The following is a 23,425-nucleotide window of genomic DNA, read 5'->3' as shown; positions in this document are numbered from 1 at the left end:
TTGTATAAATCTGTGCCTTCGTGCCTTGTTTTTGCAAACTGTTTATCACATTGGTTCTCAAAGTGGAGTCCGGGGACCCCCAGGGGTCCTTGAGGGAGTTCCAGGGGGTCCCCAGGTCCATTTGGTTCCATTTGTACACTCTCAGAGTTAAATTGACATAGACTTTACAATATAAATTGCGATCCAAGTGATAGAAATGCCATTAAATGGGGGTAGCCCTAATGGGGAGTCCTTGAAATTAAAATGGTTGAGAATCACTGCTAGAGCTGTAATTGTAAATCTTCTTTTTAGGGGGTCCCTGGCATATCTTTTGAAATGGGGGTCCGCGGGCTTAACAAGTGTCAATTTGGGGGTCGTTGACATGAAAAAGTTTGAGAACCACTGTATTCAGACAATCAATCTAACTTCGTATCCACTCGGAAATGTTTCGTATCCACTCGGGGAATAATGTATGTATTCGTATCCGGGGCAAGCTCTACTACTTCCGGAGCCAGAGCGGTGTAGATTTGTCAAATAGCCTCCTAACGCGCATCGCATGGCTGATAGCATAGCTAGCATTCCAGGCTAGGAAGTATTAAACACCGGGACACACGGGTCCAACACATCATCTTCCAACCTCTCCGGAAAAACAACGTCGAACCGCCGCAGACAAAACAACCACCCTGTGTCCCTGAGAGAGAGAGAGAGCCGGTCCGAACAACTGTCTCTCTATCCGAACTAAAAGGAGAAAGACATCCTGTGTCATTCTGTCGGTTAGCATTGACACAACTTTTAGCGGTTAGTCACTCTGGTTAGCCGTTACGTTGCTAGTGCTCGCTCGAGGGAAGGGAGAAAAAAAAAACATGGCGGACGTCACGGAGAAGAGCCTGGACGATTTCTTCGCCAAACGGGATAAAAAGAAGAAGAAAGAGAGCAAGGGGAAGCAGCAGCAGGGCGGAGGAGGAGGGAAGGAGGCGCAGTCCGCCGCCACCACGCAGTCCGCCGCCATGAAGATGAAGATGAAGAAGGAGAAGGAGAAGAGCTTCAAGGCTGGAGACTCTCAGGACGGCGCGCAGATAGAGAAGGTAGAGTTGTTGGAGGAGATGCCGGTGTCACGCCGCCGTGACAGGGCTCCCAACTCCCCGGTAACAGAGTGTCAGGCACCGTGCCTGACACTCTGTTACCGGGGAGTTGGGAGCCCTGTCACCGGGGGGGCTCCAGGGTGTGTGGGATAAGAGAACACGGTGGTTAATATCACTTGATCATCAGCATACAGTTCCATCCATGTGAACCACGCAAGCTGCTATACTAGCACCGGTCCTAGTGGAGAGAGAGAGACGTGGCTTTTTTTCTGATAGCTTCCATCTATTACGGCGTTGCTTAGCCGACGTGCCGTTACTTAGTGAACTTGGAGATCATCTTGTATTGTTGTTTGGGGGGGAGGGAGAGCTTGAAGATCAGCTTCTTTTCGGCAAGCGACAGTACGATCAGTCGTACTAGGGAGTGATTAAAACAGGCCTATTAAACTAGGCTACTATTAAAAGGCTAGGCCTATAGCCTCCTCTATAGCCCAGGCCCCGGCGCCGCCATTCCAACATGTCACGTTTTTTAGAAGACCTGACAGCCTTGGCAGGGTTGTCATGGGGGTGGGGGGTGAATTAAAGCTGGAATGCTGTGTTGTTAGACACTCTTTTTCTTTTAAAAACCTCCCAGACATTCTGTTGTATGTTGGCACCGCAGGACATGCTGCCTTCCAGCTGTTTGACTATTAAGAACTGGGTGGGGGTCGTTATTCATTTTTCTTTTGTCCTAACACTCCCTTAGTTTTTGCACAGTCATGTGGTGTCACAATTAAAGCTATAGCCTAGTTAGCCTATAGCCTAATATTTCAACTATTAATGACTTGTTGTACTGCTGGGGCCGCTGAGTGTACATGGTTGTGAACAATAACTGAGCTGTCTGCCTGTCACTAAGGAGGATGAGGAGTGGAAGGAGTTCGAGCAGAAGGAGGTGGACTACAGTGGCCTTCGTCTTCAAGCCCTACAGATAACGTACGTGAGATAATCAGAATATGTTTGTATATATATCATGTGATGTATGGGACTATATGAAAATTGACATGTCAAGATTATTGTAGCAAAAATTATTGCGATTTACGGTATTATTGCCATAATCAACATATGCTTAACTTGAAATGTCCACTTTTGTGAACCACTTGAACCCAGCATCCCTATTCTGGGGATAACGTTCGCCACAAATAACCAATCTACAAGCTCACGACGTGTTGCAACGCGTTGTGAGATTGTAGATCTGCTATTTTTTGGTGAAAAGATTTGTGTAGACTGAAATAAGAGCTCTTTACGGATCCATTTGATCAAGTATAGAGGGTTTAAGTGGTTCTGAATTTGCAGCTCAGCAATAGCTAATTCATCCTAGTGTATGATAAATTAAAATCTCCGCTATCCGATTATTGTGAGCAGTTTGTTATCACGATAAACGATCATAACGATTATCGTCCCATCCATAAATCATGCGTTTGTTTTTCCTGATGAGAAGTCGTCTATTAACTGCTCTGTCGTGTAGATCTTTGGTTCTCAAAGTGGGTACTTGAGGGGGTACCAGGGGGTCCCCAGCTAAATGATGGATAGGAACCAAATGGACCCTTATGGGACTGCAACACAGAAAGCGTACAAATGGTTCCATTTGTACACTCAAAGTTAAATTAACATTGATTTTACAATATAAATTGGGGTCCCAGAAATAGAAATGTCATTAAATGGGGTCCGCAGCCTAATGCATGTCAAACTGGGGGGTCCTTGAAATTAAAATGGTTGAGAATCACTGCTAGAGCCATAAAATCTTCTCTTATGGGGGTCCCTGGCTTATCTTTTCAAATGGGGGTCCACGGGCTAATAAGTGTCAATTTGGAGGTCCTTGACATGAAAAAGTTTGAGAACCACTGTTGTTGACGTCTCTCGTTGACCTGCCTTCTCTGGGTTGTTTTTGCAGTGACGAGAGGGAGGAATCGGACTATGAGAAGGAGGAGGTGGGCGAGGACGGAGAGATCATCCTGGTGAGTGGGAACAAGGAGTCCGGGCCCTGGAACAAGTCTGGTCGTGAACCTACCCCCGCTGCCGCCCCAGTGGGTGAGTTGAGCCCATTTCAGCCCTTCCTTTATGTACCTTTCCTTTTTTAACCTTTCTTTGTTCTTTGGCAGTCACAGGTGAATAGGTTCCAACTGCCTCCTGTGCCAGCTAAGACACTTAAAAGGATCCATGACTAATAAGCCAAATGATATGCCTTAATGCATTGGTTCTCAAAGTGGGGTCCTTGAGGGAGTTCCAGGGGGTCCCCAGCTAAATTATGGATAGTTATAGGAATCAAATGGACCCTTATTGGTCTGTAACTCTCAGAGTTAATTTAACATTGATTTTACAATATAAATTGGGGTCCCAGAGATAGAAATGCCATTAAATGGGGGTCCGTATAGCCTAATGCATGTCAAACTGGGGGTCCTTGAAAATCGCTGCTAGAGCCGTAAAAATCTTCTCTTATTATGGGGGTCCCTGGCATATCTTTTCAAATGAGGGTCCGGGTTCATGTCAATTTGGGGGACATGAAAAAGTTTGAGAACCACTGCCTTCATGCATTATAATTTCCCACTATAACTAAAATGTGAAATGAAAAAGATTAGATATTCTAGTTATTTTAGAATGGTTCATCTTTTACTCGAGGGGGACGACGCCCGTCGCAAGTTGATGTCATTTGTCCATATGTGGTCCAGTCCTGTGGAATGTTATTAGCTTATCCTAATAATAAACAACTTGATACTTCCCCATGGTTAATATGAACATCAGAACAATATTTTAAATGTTTTATTGCCATCTACAAATTACATCATCAACCCGCAACGGGTGTTGTCCCCCTTCAGTAAAAGATGGAACTATTTCTGGCAAATATACAAGCTCATACTACTCTACTAGCTTGTAGATCTGCTATTTTTGAAAAATCGAGAAAATGTGTGCAAATCTTCCAATATATTTTTTTAAAGCGAAATTGTTTTTACTCTAATCTTTGCTTCCCTCGAACAACATATTTTGAGATGGGGGTCCGCGGCCAAATACATATACATTTGGGGGTCCTTGACAAAAGTTTGAGAACCACTGATATAGAAACATAAGTTTTTCAGAATACTGTTGGGATTTAGAAGACATTATTTTGTAGATTTGGCTTCAGGTCTTAAAGGGTTAAGGCATATTTGGCTTATTACCAGGGATCCTTTTAAGAACTTTAACCCATTCAAGCAGGAAAATTATCTGTGTCATTTTAGATTTTAGCTACATATCGTTGCTTTGGGGCAGAAACCTAATCCATTATTTTTTTCTTTTTAAATTAACGCCCTACTTGATCATACTACAGCGTCACACAAGTATCAACAGTAGCAGATCCACAAGCTTGAAATGTGGCGAGCTTGTACATAGTACCATTTGAGATATGTGATTACGCATTACATACACATCTGTTCATCTTCTATATTAGCCTAGTTACTGAAATTACCGGAATAATTTGGAAGCCTGATAGGGGAATCAGTACCAGAGCAACCACTAGAGGAGATTGCGAAGTGCTGCACCGGCAAACAACATTCGGTCAAAATGTCCTCTCAATACAGGGTTGTGTAGCATGGAATGGCCTTCCTCTGCGTATAAGGGATTGTGTTCCCTATGTAATGTTATGTAAATGTATTCCACTGTTTGTCTGTCTGTTTTCAGATTTTATGTTTCTTGTGAGAACTGCGGATGAAAACTAGCATCTTTGCTAAATCCAGTGTATTTACGTCCATGTGACGTCCATTAATATGCATTGTCCTGTCCAAATAAACAAATGAAATAAAGTAAATTGACTCAATGTTAGCTAACATATCACTTTAAGAACTCCTGAAAGTTTTAATTTCCTGAAATTGTTCTGTTCTCCAGGGACTAATTGTCAGCTAGACTTTCCAAATCAATGTTTTTTAAAATGTATTACAAGGCAACAATAACATAAAATACACATTTTCATTGTTGATCATTTCATTTCATCATGAAATATCAAATTCATTCAAATAGGAACCCGAGGTGGTTCCAAATGGAACCACCTCAGGTCTGTAACTCTGAGAGTGTACAAATGGAACCATTTGTTCACTCTCAGAGTTATGGGGGTCCTTGAAATGAAAAGGTTTGAGAACCACTGATCTAGGAATAATGTACAAATAAAAACATATATGAAACAATAGTGCAACATCAACTAAAACATTAAAGATTATTCATTACTGTAAATGACATATCATGTGATAAAAAATGTGGTATGAGAATGGCATAGACTGCCATAGCCATACATACCGATATGAGTATTTTAAAGTGACCAAAAAGAAAATTGATAAATATATAATTCTATTCATACCAATTATTTGCCAATCTTTGTGGGGGGGGGGGGCAGATTTGTTTGGGTGAAATTGTTCTGGGGATTTTAGTTTTTTCATCAAATGACCATCCTAGGTTATAATAACAGCATTGCATTGGCCTATAAACTGGTTTTCAGAAATAAACAGACAGAAGCATGTGCATCTTTTACATTATTGTAACTAAACTATTAAAGACATGGTGAAATGAAAAATATGTTTTTCACACTTTCAGAGCATACCCACGGTCAATCCATTTTGTGTATTTGTTATATCAAAAGTCCCTGAAATTCATTTTTGAATTACTTCCTGTAAACGCAAAATAGAGACTGAATAAATATTTCACCCATACTAGGTATCCTCTAAAACATTGGTTCTCAAAGTGGGGTCCGGGGACCCTCGGGGGTACTTGAGGGGGTTCCAGGGGGTCCCCAGCTAAATGATGGATAGGAACCAAATGGACCCTTATGGGTCTGTAACTCTGAAAGCGTACAAATGGAACCAAATGGACCCTAACGGGTCCATTTGGTTCCATTTGTACACTCTCAGAGTTAAATTGACATTGATTTTACTATATAAATTGGGGTCCCAGAGATAGAAATGCCATTAAATGGGGTTCGACCCATCCCTACTTTAGTTTTTTAAAGAAATTGCAAATAATTTTCTTAAATCTACAGAGAAATCTGGACATTTCGAAATGTATCTGGAATTCTGATACGGTAAAATGTGTCAAATCTCTGATGTAACGTCTGGCAATTGTTGTCCATACAGAAGAAGAAGAGGTTCCTGAGGCCAAGCCTGCCGGTGTATATCGCCCCCCTGGGGCTCGGCTGACCACCACCAAACGAGGCCCCGCCCAGGGCCCCCCTGAGATCAACAGTGACACGCAATTCCCCTCTCTCTCGTCCAGTTCCAAGCATGTGGAGACACGCAAGTAAGTACCACCTTATTAAAGAGAGGTTTTATGTTTGATATTCAGAAAATAAGTTTGTGTTACAGTTTAATATATTAACTGTACGTTATTAACATTTTGAATCTGCACAATCGATTTGTATTCTGTAGAAACTAGGGATGTAACAATATTGTTTTAACACTATATAGCTGAACAACAATGTCTCTATTTCCGTGGGCCTGTGACGGCATCTACAATAGGCATTCAGGCTGAACATTTTATTGTTTTAATTGAGCCACAATTAGGACCACAATTGCTCTATGTAATCTCACCGTTGACAGTTCTAGATATACTATATCTTAAAATTTTAGAGCCCATTGGCGAAATGTTAAGGTATGAGGACATTTCCACCTCATAGCCACCATATTTTTTGCTGCTGTTAACCCGGAAAAGATGTGCCAGTGTGTGCAGTTCAGGTGTAACTGGGACACATCACTTAAAATAAATAAAGATGGAGAAGTGTAATATCAACTTCCAAAAGTTTAGCGGCAACCGTATTCCAAAATGAGGGAACATTTGGACATTCTATGTAAAGTCTATGTAATCAGTCAGTGGTTCTCAACCACGGGTCCGGGGACCACCAGTGGTCCTTGAGGGGGTTCCAGGGGGTCCCCAGCCAAATTAATAGGAACCAAAGTGACCCTTATGTGTCTGTAACTCTGAGAGTGTACAAATGGAACCAAATGGACCCTAACGGGTCCATTTGGTTCCATTTGTACACTCAGAGTTAAATGAACACTAATGATGATGATTACAGTGTAGATTAAGACCCCAAGAAATCAAAATGGTTGAGTCCGTGGCATATCTTTTCAAATGGGGGTCCGTGGGGCAATATATGTCAATGTGGGGGTCCTTGACGCGAAAAAGGTTAAACCACTGGTCTATGTAAAGGGTGCATTGTAAGGGAAGTCTGCCATGGAACCCCATAATACCTCATAGATGTTCTCAGTTATAAATGCAAGAAAAATGAGGTACCTGGCAAATTGTCTCATACATTCTGAAATGAACGCAAACCATTATCACCAAATAAATCCTCCAATGTATATGAAATCCCTTGAAACTCCATCTAGGAAAGCGAATTCGACCCCCCCCCCCCCAACAAAAGTCCTTGATAATTGAACACAGGGGGAAAAGAGATTCCATTTTAGGTCAATCTTGCATGTTTTTTTCTGCTGCCGTCCACACTGCTACCAACTGAGAAATGATTGGCCCAAAGCGAACTTTGCATTGATTAGTAGTTATGTTTGAATAGATAAGATCTCTCAATTCAATAGGAACTCTCCTCAAGCTCTCCTCAAGCTCTCGCCAAACTCTCCTCAAGCTCTCGCCAAGAAACTTTAGTTGTCAAGTCAAACCATTTTAACCCATTAAGACCTTGAACGCATCTGTGTCACTTTAGATTTCTTTGGCTATTCAAAAATAGCAGATATACAAGCTCATAGTGCGGCACCGAGTGCCGCGCTATGGGCTTGTAGATCTGCTAATTTTGAAAAATCTTGAGATTTATTTTTTTCCCCAAAACTTTTTTTTTACAATCGCCTCAAGTCTTAATGGGTTAAAAGGGGACGAAGGGTGAAGGCCCAATAATATAATTTGAAGTCGACCAACGAAAGGCCCGCCATCAGCTCTGGCTCGCTGCAATAAGGAAAGTTAAAGACGTGGATGTTTCCCATTCCACCACAAATATAGCTACAGCAGAGTGAACCTTAGTCAAAAGGTTTTGAGAATTCATTGTTAAAAATTTGTGGGAACCCTGGTTGTAACGATATTGTTTTAATGCGATATCGCTAAACAACAATATCTTTATTTCCGTGGGCCTGTGACGCCATCTACGATAGGCATTCAGGCTGAAAATTGTATTGTTTCATTTGAGCCATGATTAGGACCACAATTGACTATATTCACACAGTGGCCATTTTGCTTTCACGTCATATTTGCGGGTTGGGGAGACATGCCACCCCAGCGGGGTGGCATGTCTCCCCAACCCAACTTAATAGCAAAATGGCCACCGTCTGAATATGGTGAATTGAAACAAGTAGTTTTGTGTTATGCATTTAGCCTTAGCCCATTAAGACCTGGAACACATCTGTGTAACTTTTTTGATTTGAGCTAAAAAAGCATTATTTTACACTTTGGCTATTAAAAAATAGCAGATCTACAAGCTCATAGCGCTGCACCGAGTGCCGTGCTATGAGCTTGTAGATCTGCTATTTTGAAAAATCAAGAAAATGTGTGCAAATTAATATATTTATATTCTTTTCAAGCGTACGTTTTTATTATTTTATTTATTATTTTTGAAAAATCAAGTTTTTATTTTTTTTTCCAAAAAACTGTTTTTGAAAAAACTGGAAACTGGACTCAGGCCTTAATGGATTAATGTCTGACTGTACTGTGTTGTTAGGGAGATGGAGAGGACCTTTTAGCCTTAATGTCTGACTGTACCATGTGCTGTGCTGTCGTGTTGTTAGGGACAGGGAGATGGAGAGGACCTTTGAAGTAGTGAAGCACAAGACCCGTGGAGAAGGAGGCAGCAGCGGCGGCGGCGCCGGCGGTGGCAGCACCGCCTCCAACCAGCAGCTGCAGCTCGACAACCAGTATGCCTGCTTGGGGGATAAGTAAAAGTGACCTGCCCAACCCACCCACCCACCCCTATGTCCTCTACCCCCCAACCAACCCCCCTCCCCTATATCCCCCCATCCCCAAATCCCCGGCCCCTCCAGCGCGGTCCTGCCCAGCCCCCCAGAGGGAAGCTGAACTCCCAAGCTGTGTGGACTGGACTGAAGGTCCTTGACAAAACTTCTGGTGCTGCCGCCACCATGACACCACACTGATTATGTTGCTTTCTGGTTACAACACACACACACACACACACACACACACACACACACACACACACACACACACACACACACACACACACACACTCTTACATATCACTTACACATATATACCACTACAGTACACCCAGTGACACTCCAATTAAATAGATTAAATAACGAAGATAACCGTAGTGTGCTCGCCTTAGCGAGCCCGCAACTAATCTGTTCTCACACGCACACACACACACACACACACACACACACACACACACACACACACACACACACACACACACACACACACACACACACACACACACACACACACACAAGCGTTTTGGTTGGCAAACCAAAAGGACTGCATCTGAAGGGGCTGTGGCGACAGGGAATTAATGGAACCTCGACTGATGATGAAAATCTATGCGATGCACCCATATGTACGACACTGCAGCAAAATGACAAACAAAAAAAACGTAGTTGTTGTCCTCTTGTGGATTGTACTCGGAGCAGCGGGTTGTGTACGACTCTCACGCAACCTCTTCCCAAGGACTTCAACTTGCTTCGAAAATAAAGACACAGAGGATCCAAAGTGACTTTTAGGGCAAGATCATTTTATGAACTTCTGTTTGAAATATATATATATAAAAATATATATATTTTCCTTTTTGCAAGATCATTATAAGCCTGATCGCACATCGTGATGATATCCGGGGTGGGGTGGGGTTGAGAGAGGGAGGGGGAAAAAAAGCGGTTTCAAGGGTGGCTTACCTCACTCAGCTGCATAGCCGCTGTGACCATGAAGATTGAGCTTTTCAGTCTGACGGTAAAAAAAAATGGGGGGGCGAATAACAACCCCCGCTCCACCCCCAGACCCCCCCCCCCCCCCCATATAAAAAAAATAATTGGCACCGGGGCTCTTTAATTTAGAAACTTGAAGCTTTGTCTTTAATTTAGAAACTTGAAGCTTTGTTTTTCCTTAAACGACGACCGACGAGTCTCTGCAGAGATCTCTGGAACAAGGAGGAGGTAAAAGGTTGCGGTCCTCATTTAGAAATACTATTTAAAAGTGGCCTTACTGTAAGAGAGAGAGTGAGTGAGAGGGAGAGAGAGGAAAAAACTGCTTTGTCATCACGCAGAGGAGAGAGAACACTCGCCTTGTCGTCTCATGGGCCGTTGCCTGCTTCTGGATTTCACCACTTTGTGAGGGATAAAAGAAAACGAAAAAACCTTACGTTCAAGAATGTAGTGTTGTTGTTGTTGTTTGCTTGGCAATTACAGCTACTATCTGTCCTTCATCTGTTTTTTTACCCCCCTCTTATTTCATTTTGTTTTCCTAAAAATCGGTGAAGTCATGATTAAAAGCTCCAAAAAGAGGTAATTTGTTTGGGGGAACTTGACTTTTTCGGATATTAATGCTGGTAATTTGATCCATCTTTTTTTGCCCATAAACCCATTTAGACCTGAGGCTGAAAACCTAAATCCAAACCTGAAAAAAATGCAACTTCGTATTGACCAAATGTCTTTTAAATCCTTAACCGAAAACCTATGTTGCTATATATATATCGTTGCTGTCGGGCAGAAACCTCTTATCTCCAACTTTTTTCCCCCCGTAAATTAACGCCTTACTTGATCATGCTACACAGCGTCGCACACAAAACCTCAAGAGTAGCAGAACCACAAGCTCGAAACGCGGCGCGACTCGTTTCGAGCTTGTAGATCTGCTACTTTTGAATTTAAATCATTTTTGGACACCTGACAGAGACGATATATAGCTCTAATCTAACATGACACGGATCGTATAGCTATATCTGTAGCAAAAAGACGAACAATTAAAGGTATAACGATGTTTGTATATAGGCTTTCCAGGTCTAAATGGGTCGTGTGCTCCGCTTGCATAAAGTATGGGTTGATCGTGGTTTTGACACCACGTGATGGTCACACAAAGGTGTTACAAAGGTCAAGAATTTAGCAAACCTGCCACAATGACTGGTCTGCTTCATGCCAATAATGGTGCTCGTTACACCAACATGTTCATATCTGTTGCTTTGTGCCCCTCCCACCCCCACCCACCCCCAGTTACATTGCTACTTTTTAAAGAAGCCAAGATATATAAGTCAGTCTCGTCATTTCTGGAGTGGAAATCTATGCCTCGTTTCTTGAAGATTAACTTTTTATCATTCTAAGGCTTTTCCTTTTATACAGAATTTCATTGTCTGCACATGTTAAACTTCTTTTTCTTTCTTTCTCCCCCCCCCCCTTTTTGCACCAGTTCCTCGTGCATACATTCTTTTTTGCACCAGTTCCTTGTGCATATTTTTTTTTTTTTTTGCACCAGTTCCTTGTTCATAACTGGTTTCGTGGGAGGGCTTAGTGTATTGTTTTTTTCTTTTTCTTTTTTATGATGACAGACCACTGGCTCCTCATGAAAACCAGGCTTTGATATTACCTAAGTCAAAGATTATACAATATACAGTATATGGGATGTTACAACCATAGTTATACACACAATGGGTATAAAAAGAAATTGAAGGAAGAAGAAAAACCTTGGTGTTGTGTTCCGTTTTCTGTCACAGCCATAATGTTAGGGGGGAAGCGGCCTGATCCATTGCCAGATCCACTGTGCAAGGAAGTAGTTATCATGTCCTGAGATCAGTTAATGAAATAGAATGGTCTAACACGGGAAAAAAAGTACAATAAAATGATCCTTGTGATTGACGTCTGATGTCTGAGTTCTTATATAAAGTGGCGATTTGTGTGTGTACAATATTAGACATAACTGGTCTTTAACATGCAATGGATGTTCTTAACCCATTCAATCCGGGAACGCATCTGTGTCATTTTTAGATTTCTTTGGCTATTCAAAATAGCAGATACACAAGCTCATAGCTCATCAACTTGTAGATCTGCTATTTTTGAAAAATCTTGAAAATGTGTGCAAATCTTGGAACATGTTTTTAAAGCGAACATTTATAAAATATCTTGTTCCAGGGACCTCTCCAGAATCAAAGATTTGAGTTCCAAATCTAGATCTACAAGCTCCAGTGCCGCACTACGAGCTTGTCGATCTGTCTTCTATTATATTGTAATAGTTGTCATATATTGTAATAGTTGTCATATATTGTAATAGTTATCATCATATTGTAATAGTTTTCATATATCCTCCTATAATAATCCTATAATTTAACAAACCTCTGTAGTGGTGGGTGGTGAGACCAAAATTGTTCTGCCCGGTTCTCCTCAGTGGCTGGAGCAATTGACCTGAATTTGCACACAGCCATATGACCATTACCATGTGCACCTAACAGCGAAGCCCGTTTTTTGATTTCACCAAGTCTCAGCTGTTTATTAGCATTTGTGTGTAAAAGAACGTCGCCAAAAAAGATTTGAAAATAACAAAGATGATTTTTTTTTTTAAATGGCAGATCTACAAGCTCATAGCGTGGCACTCTGTGCCTTGTAGATTTGCTATTTTTGAAGGTGCGTCATGGGCCCCAGTCTGAGAAGCAGTCGAATCAGTTTGTTTTGGGAGGTTTGAGGCTTAGTCTTCAGTGACATTGAGATGTTGGAGTACCAATGTGACACTGCCACATAAATGTGTGAAATAATGTATTTCCTGTCCAGGTATGATGAGTATTGAAAGAAAAAGATACACAAGAAACATAACATACAGGGGAATATATTGGTTAAGATACGGTTGAATATTTAACACCTAAATGTAGTGTACATTTTTGTTTTGTTTTGTGTAAGGTGATTATGGCCATTATGATTAATTTTATGTTGGCATGGTTCACGCATGGGGGGAGCTTGTGGGGAAAAAGCAGCAAAAGTTCCACAGGAAGTGAGGTATCAGGAACAGCTATAAAGGTACAGGAAGTGAGGCGGCAGGGGGTTCCATTTTAGGTATTGAATGTTTGGTGGTGTTTGAGAAGGAGACTCTTGTAAGCCTGTACTAAACCAAAATCAGGAATTGATAAACCACTGAGTAGCCGGAGAACTTATGGAGTTATGGATCTGGAAGGAGAGAAGTTTGGTCGAGGAATATTTCTGAGGGTTTAGCTCTGAAGCCAGTCAGAGCGTTTGGACAAAGGAACCCATGTGGCCTGAGTCCTGACTTGAAGGTTGGGTGAGGATTATATTTTTTCCATTTTATGCAATGCATTGCCTTTGTATTTGCTGACTTTGCTGAATTATTGGATTCTCGGAAAATAGAAGATCTACAATACTTTTGGATTACTTTTGGGCAGTGGTGGAAAGTAACTAAGTACATTTACTTAAGTACTGTACAATTTTGAGGTATTTGTAATTTACTTTAGTATTTCCAATTTCTAATACTTTTTCTTCTACTCCACTACATCTCAGAGGCAAATATTGTACTGTTACTCCACTACAATTAAAGGAAACTTTAGTTACTAGTTACTTTGCAGATATAAATGATAATATTATGAAACATACCTTAACCATTTTAGCCCTATTTTATACCTAGGCTATTTGAAACCTTTGGAATATTATTTTTTGTCTTTTGAGAAGTAAAACTTCATGTACATTTTTACAACCGTCTGGAGTGAATTATTTTAAGAAGACATAACAGTTTTTGGTTAAATATGAAAGTGAGTGACCGAGTAGGCCAAATGCTTCCTTCCAGTGGACAATTTAAACCTCTACAGTCAGCTTGTTTTATAGAGTGACACCATCTGTGTCCATTCCTGATACAGGAGCCAGTTGCACCACCTCACACTAAGTCAAAACTTAGCCTAGTTATAGCTTAAATGGCTTTTAAAAAGCCATTTAACCCATTTAGCCGGGAAAGTATCTGTCATTTTAGATTTATTTGGCTATTCAAAAATAATAGATCTACAAGCTCATAGTGCGGCACTGCTATTTTAAAAAAAGAACATTTCTGCAAATCTTTAAATATTTTAAAAATATATATATATTCAAAGATTTGCACACATTTTCACGATTTTTCAAAAAATAGCAGATCTACAAGCTCATTGCGCGACACCGAGTGCCGCGCAATGAGCTTGTATATCTGCTATTTTTGAATAGCCAAAGAAATCTAAAATGACAGGGATGCGTCGCCGGATTTAATGGGTTAAACTATAACTATAGGCTAAGTTTGAACTTAGTGTGAGGTGGTGCAACTGGCTCAAGCTGACAACACCTTACCATGAAAATGAAATACAGTCAGCTTTTTTTATAGAGTGACACCATCTGTGTCCATTCCTGATGCAGGACAGTGGATAGTTAGCATGCTTAATGTAAGGGACACTTTCCCCCTTGGTGATCAATAAAACTCTAATAATGAGTGTCCTCATTCAGACCACATTCAAACCACTTTATTTTTCCTTTTCTTTTTACCTCAGCAATGGTGTTCTGTAGAACAATAATACTGTATAAAACGTCTACAGGAAAAACACATGGAGCGAAGCTTTTCAGTTTTTGCACTGACAGCGTTTAAATAGGCTCTCTCCCTCCCTCCCCCTCTATTGTTCTCTTTCTATACTAATTATATAGGAAATAAAAGACTGTCCTGACTAATCAACTGCACCACAAATGATCTTCTTTCTTTCTAGATAAACTTTATTTGGCCGCACTACTCTCATAGACATATAAAGGTAGACGCCTCCTCTGGCTCTGAAGCGTCTGTATGGCGGACGCGCTTCCGCTTCTGGGGGGGCAGCTGGAAATTTCCGCGTGCGTCACAGAAGGGGGCGTTCAGTAGGCCAATCAGAGGCAGGTGGGGGCGGGACAACTAGATTCTGACAAGTCCTGGAAAAGACGCGCTGTGATTGGCCAGTGCCCGTTCCCCCCCATTTCCGGGGGGAACGGGCACTGGTCAATCACAGCGCGTATGGTGGCCACCATACGAAACAGGTCGCTCCAACGAACTGCAGAGGCCAATGAGGTATCTAGGTTTCTATATCTATGGCACTACTCCTCCCACAGTTTGGGCCTGACAGACTGCACTGTATGCTTATGCAGACTGCCGATCACATAATCACCTCTGTGTCCTGTACAGACCACCATCGGAGGCCGGTCTCTTTGCTGTGGGACCTGAGACGAGGGCGTGGCTGCACGTCATTGAGCTGGACATCTGACGATGACACACGAAAGAAGAAGACGCCTGAGTATCACTTCTGTTTATAATATATTGTAATATATGTAATATCTGTTTGTTTATGTTTCATTTTATCTCGCTGTTGATCTGCAGTGAACTTTGGAGTTACATCATGGCAAGGTAACTACACAATCCAAACTGCACACACACAGGCACACCGGAAAAACACACAGGCTGACTGGAAAAAGCGGAGTGGATTCCTGGAGCTACCCCCCCCCCCCCCCCCCTCTCTCACACAAACACGGTATACCACTGGTTGCCTCATTCATTCGTTCGCCACCACGGTAAAGGTCGTGGGGCATTTTTATTTTGTCTTTTTATTTTATTTTGGTTAACCAAGGTTTCAATACATTTGTGAATAACCTGTTTTGAAGGAACAGTGGGTTGTGAATAGTGACTCTCTGTGAACTGATGCTAAACTGTGTGGTATTGGACAGACTGGATTGGGGATTATTTATACAAAGTCAAACTGAGTTTTTTGTGTCTGTGTATTTCATTCATTCTGTTGTTTATTGAGTTGAAGGTATTCTTTTGTGTGTAATCAATCCCTGGTTTCAGGTTTTAAGGTTCATTTGGTTCTACTAATTGTGCATTTAAATCCTCTGTAAGGTTGGCTTTTAAAAAAGCATTTTTTGTCCAAACTGGACTAAATTGGTGTTAGGCTTTGGCCTAACTGGCACCCCAAACAGTAAAATCAAAGCTAAAAGCTAAACCGTTACATAAAAAGTGGCACCCCAAAGGACCTCAATCTCAAGCAGAGAGGTGCAAAACCGGATGCAAAACCGGATCATTTTCAACAAACAAAGGAACAAACAAGCAAAACTGTGCAAACGAGCTCAGTGGGAAATAACAATTTTGTTTATTCAAACGCAATCAAAAAGGGAACATTTGCAATTTCAAAATGGCAAATTATGATGGAAACTTGCGGGACTTTGATGAAATGGAAACTCAACACCAGTGTTGGTGTCAAACCCACCACCCTCAAACAAATCAGCCTCAAACAATGTCAACTCAAGCTAACCAGCCTCAAATACATGAACCGGATGGAAATTCACCTGCAATAAGTGAAATAAATCAGATCAATGAACCGGATGGACATTCTGCTGCAATGAGTGAAATAATTCAAATCAATGAACCGGAGCAAATCCACGAGCCAGATGGACAATCAATCAATTACAGTCTAATTGATACGGACATTTGCGGGAATGTCGCGGCCGACCTCTTCTATAGCACCGGGACCCACATTGGTGGAACTGGCTGATGCTATGCAAGGAATGCATATTGCCCATCACCACCTGGAAACAATGGTCAAAATTCATTTCCAACTAATAAAGAGAGAGCAAGAACATAATACAGAGTCACTGAGAGATGTCAAAGACAGCCTCACTCACACATTACAATCACTGAGTGCTCGAAATCACACCAATGCAGGATGAAATGAGAGCATTTAAGGACACCATGGTACACACAATAACCACAACAGTGGAACGAGGTCACACCAGACTGCATAAAGAAATGACTGATGTAGAGTTCATCCGTTTCTCAAGTAATTGTGTTAACAGAAACTGTGAAATGTGTTAACAGAAACTGGGCCTAACATTGTAGACCATGTTTTATATCATGTTTTGTACTTTAACAGAATCTGATGTTGATCTGTAACTTTTTTCAATCAATTTATAAATCCAATGTCAAAAATGTCAATCAAATGCTTTAAGGCTGTCTATTTTTAATATGGATATGTTTATTTTTACTTTATAGTGCATCCGTATAGGCGACCACCTTTACTATCGCACCATGGAAGTTGCAGTCCAGCCAGGACAACAATGTGGAGTATTGATGTAAATTTATGAAATATGATACTGTTATAAATTCCCTTCTCTTTTGTCTTGAGTTTCATGTTACGTTTGTTTTGTTCAGGCACCATTTTGGGCAGCTAAGTTTTCCACTTCAGTCAGGCTTTTAGGTAGCCATGCGAGTGTTGGGGTCCTCAGTGTTTACATTGAACTCACGTTGAGACGGTCCGCAGCGTCTCACGTCCCTTTATTTGTATGAGTGCGTTCATGAAGAGTAAGTTACTACTGTATTGCACAACTTGTATTAATGTTTAATGCTGCTATGTATGTGTAGAGAATGTTGTGTAGGGTACATGACGTTTCTGAGGCCATATGTGTGTGCATTTCTGTGCTGCTGAGTTGGTTAGCTCACATGCTAATTTAAGCTAGCCTGGCCAGCTAGTTGTGGTCAGTGGCTATTCTATTATTGTAAAGTCATTTCATTACCCTGTGAATTGTTTGTACATCTTAACTAAATGTTAATTCATATACATGCTGTACATTATTAGTGATGTAGCTAATTCATTTATTGTGATAATTATTTCCAGTTGAAATAATTGTACATTTGTTATTTCATTCTGTTTACAGAACTACCACTCAATACAGTCCTTTGCTATTCATATCATCATCCATCATCCAATCTGCCATTCCCATGTACTGCTGCAAATCTTTACATAAAGACAACCAAAGTAATTCTGGAGTCCACGTCTGCTCTTTTACCGGAGTAACTGTCCTGGGTGAAGAGGTCCCAGCAGAAATATTTATAACAAACAGTAATCTCCAATATTGGTCCTTCCGAACCGGACTATCTTTATCCACGACGGTACCATGGACTCCCAGAGAACATTAACAGCAGCCGGAGATGCAGCACAACTACAGGGAAGACTGCGACAGTTTCCAGCACACCTGCAAGCCTATAAGGTTAGCTTGCCACAGTCCCTCATGCCTAATACTGCCTCTTCTAAAGACGACAGCATGAAGGCCAGCGTACAGCAGCTGCGGTCACTCAGCCTGCAGACCGAGTTTGCAGCTACAGGTGACCAGCTACACACCGCGCCCGGGCCATCTACCTGTCCATCTATAGTAGGAGCAGTCAATAGGACAGGTGAATGGAACATGGCATCATGTGCTATTAACATGTCTAGCCTGCAGAACAGGCATGAGAGACTCCAATCACCAGCCCCCTCAGAACAGAGCTGCTACAGTCAGAGCCTAACCGAACACAGCTTTAATACTAGCACCCCTGGTTACCCCCAAGCAACAACAGCCTCAATGTCAAGCCAAAGTCAACAGAGCCACATGTTGGCTCAGTCCCTACCGCCTACAATGACCTTTGTACCACTACTCAGAGCAGCACCTACATCGCCGCCACCCCCCACCACAACGAGTATGGTCATGGCGCAGTCTAACTACCAGACAATGCAATCTGTGGGCCACATGGGTCAGTCAATGTCGACAGCTCCAGGGTACCAGCCTGCTTACCAGCCGAACCAGCCTGTGTCACCAACTGCAGACATCACGCGCGGTAGTGCCATGGCGGGCACACAGACTCTATATCAGCCTATGCCAATAACACCTGCACATCCAGCAAGTCACTACGCGGCAACTCTGCCCGCACAATCAGTATACCAGACAGCAACGGCGCTGCACCCCGCACATCAGTCACCCGCTGCTCCTGCCCTCGCGCCAGTAGGTCAGCACCCAGCAGCGACGCCTCAGCAGCATCAGCTCACCCTAGCCATGCCACAGTCACCTGCTGCACATGCCCTTCAGACAGTAAGCCAGCACCCAGCAGCTATGCCTGTACAGTACCAACCATCTACCTGGGTAGCAGCACCTGCACCACACCTACCGGCAGCAGCCCTGCAACCAGCGCACCAGTCTTCACCAGTCATATCTACACAGCCAGCGTATCAAATGCCTGTGTGCCAACAGAGCTACCAGTCTCAATCGGTGTATCAGCACCAGCCTGCTCCAGTAACACAGGCGACCTATCAGCAGGTGTCTCCAGCATATGGCCCGGTACCGTCCCAATCAGCATTTACCCTGCCAGCTCAGCCAGCCTATCAGCACGTGTCTCCAGCATATGGCTCAGTACCGTCCCAACCTGTATCAGCCCAGCAAGTCCAATATGACTATCATCAGCCCTATCCTGCTCCTGTCTTTCAGCCCCAGCCAGCTCTAGTAACTCAGCGAGCCTACCAGCAACTGTCTTCAGCACCAGGGTCAGCACCGACCCAGCCTGTAGCAGTCCTGCCAGTCCAATATGCCAGTCAGCTAGCCTATCAATTCCATCCTGCTCCAACACCTGGCCCAGTGCCATATCAACCGGTCCAGTATGTTCCTCAACCCTTTTATATGCCACCACAGACGCCATACGACTTCCAGCCCCACAGGCAGCCAGTTCCCATACCGCAACTCCCCAACCTGGTGCATGATAGTGAAAGAGAATTCACTGACCTGAAGATGGCGCTGGACCATCTACTCAACCCCCACACTGAACTCTCTGAACATTACAAGTACCGTGTGCTCATGGAGCACCTGGTTCTGGATGAAGCCAGGCTAATAGCCCAGTCCTGCAGGCATTATGCACAGCCCTACACCGCCGCCATACAGGCCTTACAGCGGCAATATGGGCAGCCACATCAACTCGCACAAAGCGAGATTGCAGCCATCCTGAACTCTCCTGATCTCAAAGCAGGAGACTCCAGTGCCTTCCAGAGCTTTGCCCTTAGTATCGAACTGCTAGTAGCAATGCTGACGTCGCTGGAAGGGCCTAACGGGATGGAAGTGATGTCGACCGGCCATGTCGATCGGCTCCTGAGTAAGCTCCCCAACCAATCGAGGGACAGCTTCGTGGAGCATCTACAAGCTCAAGGTCGCCTGAACACAAGCAGCCTAAACCCGTACAACCTCCGAGACCTCTCAGAATGGCTCAAGGCGAAAGCTGAAGCTCAACGTTTATCTGCAAAAATGGCACAGCGCCATCGGATTGATGTGCCACAACCCCCCAAGAGAGACAAGCAGGTTCCCACACACAGGCCTCACAACCGGCCTGTCTCAGTTTACCACGGTGCTGATGAGCTGGAATCGGACAGCAATCAACCTTCAGACACATTCAGGTCAGAGGCTAAGCAACAGTGGTCCAAGAGAATGTGTCTGTTCTGTAAGAGCACCGAGCACTACCTCTCAGAGTGTCCAAACATCGGCCAGCACTCACCAGAAGAGGTTGAGAAGTGGATAACAGACGGCAATCGTTGTCGTAAGTGCGGTCACACCAACCACGAGCAAGACGCCTGCACCCTAAAGAAAGCATGCAGTGAATGCCAGGAGGTTCACCTCAGAGTTCTCCATGCCATTGCCAAGCCAGGTCCCCATGTCTACCTCATCACACCAAAGGATCGTGCCTCACTCACCAACTCCCAGCAAGGGGGGAAGGTGTACCTCAAAGTGGTGCCAATCCTCATAAGCCATGGAAGAAAGTCACTGCACACATACGCAATCCTAGACGATGGGGCTGAGCGCACAATAATACTGCCAGCTGCAGTCCAACGCCTGGGACTTAGAGGCAAAGCTGAGACCCTCTCTCTGCGCACCATCCGCCAAGACGTGGCTTGCCTCACTGGTGCGTCGGTCAACTTCAATGTGGCCTCCCCGATTCAGCCTTCAAAACAGTACCCGGTTAAAGGCGCCTTCACCGCAGGTCGACTGGCCTTGTCAGAGCAATCCTACCCGGTTACTTCACTCCAACAGCGTCACCGTCACCTGCGAGGCCTCCAGCTGCAGAACTTCAGTAACGTGCAGCCGCTACTGCTTATCGGGGCAGATTGTTCCCACCTGATCACAGCCAAGGAGCCTGTCAGGTTCAGCTCCAGAGGTGGACCCGTAGCTGTTCGTACAGCGCTCGGCTGGGCAATCCAGGGTCCGGATGGTCTCCCACCTCATGCTACTTCCTGCTACTTCACATCACTCAAGCCAGCACAAGACGACCTCCACCAACATGATGAAGGTCTCACACAGCTTCAGTGTGAACGTGACCCGCTAGCATTACAGTCCTGTTCAGACCAGGAGACTATGAGCACCCCCGAAGCATGCACCAACGGGGTGAAGGACAGCGATACACTCCGGAATGCCACCACTCTGCTCCGTATTAAGGATGTGGCATTAGTGAGAGCAGCTCCCAAAGCAGTTATGCTCAGGCTCTGCAGTACAGAGAGACAGCTGCTAAAGGACAAAGCCAACGCGCAGACCCGCGGCAAGACCCTGCCGGAGCTAGCGGCACCGAATCGGTGGCTCCACGGATCACCACTCCCTCGTGATATGCCTGACAAATGGCCATCACTTACCACCTCCACAGAGCCAGAAGATGAGCTTAAACAAAATATCTTCAGCGGCCTCACACAGATACCAGACGTCACGCAGTCCAAAAGCTGCACAGTCCTGGCCAAAGTAACCCAGCAGTTCCCTCACGGGGCGGCAGCTGAACCCTCCTCACTTCAGTCTAACCTCAGATACAATGCAGTTCCCCTGCCAAAGGCCAGTCGAGTGGACTGCTTTCCAGAAGAGGTACAGCTGCTCAGGGATGCGAAACCAGAGATGAATCATGTGACACTGAACAGGCTCCTGATTGGGCGGCGGGACGCCTTCCTGCCACAAGTAACCTACACTCTAGACCTACTCACCAGCACTTACCTGCGACCAGTAGCATACCTGGTTCAATTGCCAGATGTTTTTAAGGACAATTCTGACACAAGGACTGAGGTACCACCTTGAGGAATTTATTTGTCTTTACTTCATAGCCATGCTATTCAGGGGGCGGCTGTTATAAATTCCCTTCTCTTTTGTCTTGAGTTTCATGTTACGTTTGTTTTGTTCAGGCACCATTTTGGGCAGCTAAGTTTTCCACTTCAGTCAGGCTTTTAGGTAGCCATGCGAGTGTTGGGGTCCTCAGTGTTTACATTGAACTCACGTTGAGACGGTCCGCAGCGTCTCACGTCCCTTTATTTGTATGAGTGCGTTCATGAAGAGTAAGTTACTACTGTATTGCACAACTTGTATTAATGTTTAATGCTGCTATGTATGTGTAGAGAATGTTGTGTAGGGTACATGACGTTTCTGAGGCCATATGTGTGTGCATTTCTGTGCTGCTGAGTTGGTTAGCTCACATGCTAATTTAAGCTAGCCTGGCCAGCTAGTTGTGGTCAGTGGCTATTCTATTATTGTAAAGTCATTTCATTACCCTGTGAATTGTTTGTACATCTTAACTAAATGTTAATTCATATACATGCTGTACATTATTAGTGATGTAGCTAATTCATTTATTGTGATAATTATTTCCAGTTGAAATAATTGTACATTTGTTATTTCATTCTGTTTACAGAACTACCACTCAATACAGTCCTTTGCTATTCATATCATCATCCATCATCCAATCTGCCATTCCCATGTACTGCTGCAAATCTTTACATAAAGACAACCAAAGTAATTCTGGAGTCCACGTCTGCTCTTTTACCGGAGTAACTGCCCTGGGTGAAGAGGTCCCAGCAGAAATATTTATAACAAACAGTAATCTCCAATAGATACTGATGTATTGGGTACACAGAACAATGAAATCAGTTATAAGCTGATTGTTTTGTTTCAGACTCTGAAAATCAAGCCCTGGATGGCCTGGTGGATGTCGTGGTGGACACCATGTCTGTCGAGTTGGATCATGCTGAGGGGTCTCGGCACAGGGAAATGTCTACACACAGTGAGTATGCATCACATTTAAGCACTCACCTTTTGTTTACAAATCAATATTTGGTATCTAAGAAAATTCTTTGTCTTTTCCAGGCTCCCGACATGCAAGTGTAGCACCTTGGAGCAGAGAAATGTCCACGACCCTTTCTCCATTGCACCAACAAATTTAAAGTACATTCAGGTGTTACATGTTACCAAAAAAAGCATTACCATACCTAATTCACAAGCAGTGAGTAAGTAGTTACAGGCTCAATCACGTGTTTCAGGCTTGCCTCGCCCGGTGGAGCGTGCTGAGGGATCGCGGTGCAGGGAAATGTCTACACACAGTGAGTATGCATCACATTTAAATGTTTACAAATTGCTATTTGGAATCTAAGCACATTCTTTGTCTTTTCCTGGCTCTCGACATGCAAGCTTAGCACCTAGGAGCAGAGAAACGTCCACACCTAGTGAGTATAAATATCATTTAAACAGTCACCTTTTTCTTTACAAATCAATATTTGGAATCTAAGCACATTCTTTGTCTTTTCCAGGCTCTGGACATGCAAG

The 23,425-nt window shown here is 43.4% G+C and overlaps 1 protein-coding gene across 4 annotated transcripts; it reads left to right on the top strand.

Moving 5' to 3' along the window:
- Positions 1–514: 514 nt before the first annotated feature.
- cdv3 (carnitine deficiency-associated gene expressed in ventricle 3) lies at positions 515–11,898 on the top strand. 4 transcript variants are annotated; one of them, XM_084049172.1, is made up of 5 exons: positions 515–1,064; positions 1,954–2,030; positions 2,989–3,125; positions 6,188–6,350; positions 8,837–11,898. In XM_084049172.1, the coding sequence occupies exons 1-5, from the start codon at positions 843–845 to the stop codon at positions 8,985–8,987; spliced, it is 750 nt and encodes a 249-aa protein (XP_083905298.1). In that variant the 5' UTR covers positions 515–842; the 3' UTR covers positions 8,988–11,898. The 4 variants fall into 4 exon arrangements, with proteins under 4 accessions (XP_083905298.1, XP_083905301.1, XP_083905300.1 ...); XM_084049175.1 differs by having other exon boundaries at positions 6,188–6,354; positions 8,837–8,972; XM_084049174.1 differs by having other exon boundaries at positions 8,833–8,971.
- The last annotated feature ends 11,527 nt before the right edge of the window (positions 11,899–23,425 follow it).

This window comes from Gymnoscopelus microlampas (genome assembly GCF_963454915.1).
Source record: "Gymnoscopelus microlampas genome assembly, chromosome: 22".
Lineage (NCBI taxonomy): Eukaryota > Metazoa > Chordata > Actinopteri > Myctophiformes > Myctophidae > Gymnoscopelus > Gymnoscopelus microlampas.
This window is presented reverse-complemented; position numbering and strand designations above follow the sequence as displayed.

Excerpts from the sequence above, each read along its gene's own strand:
- cdv3 (XM_084049172.1), top strand. The coding sequence starts at position 843 with ATGGCGGACGTCACGGAGAAGAGCCTGGACGATTTCTTCGCCAAACGG. Across the intron at positions 1,065-1,953 it reads ACGGCGCGCAGATAGAGAAG|GAGGATGAGGAGTGGAAGGA; the intron begins GTAGAGTTGTTG and ends CCTGTCACTAAG. Across the intron at positions 6,351-8,836 it reads AAGCATGTGGAGACACGCAA|GGACAGGGAGATGGAGAGGA; the intron begins GTAAGTACCACC and ends TCGTGTTGTTAG.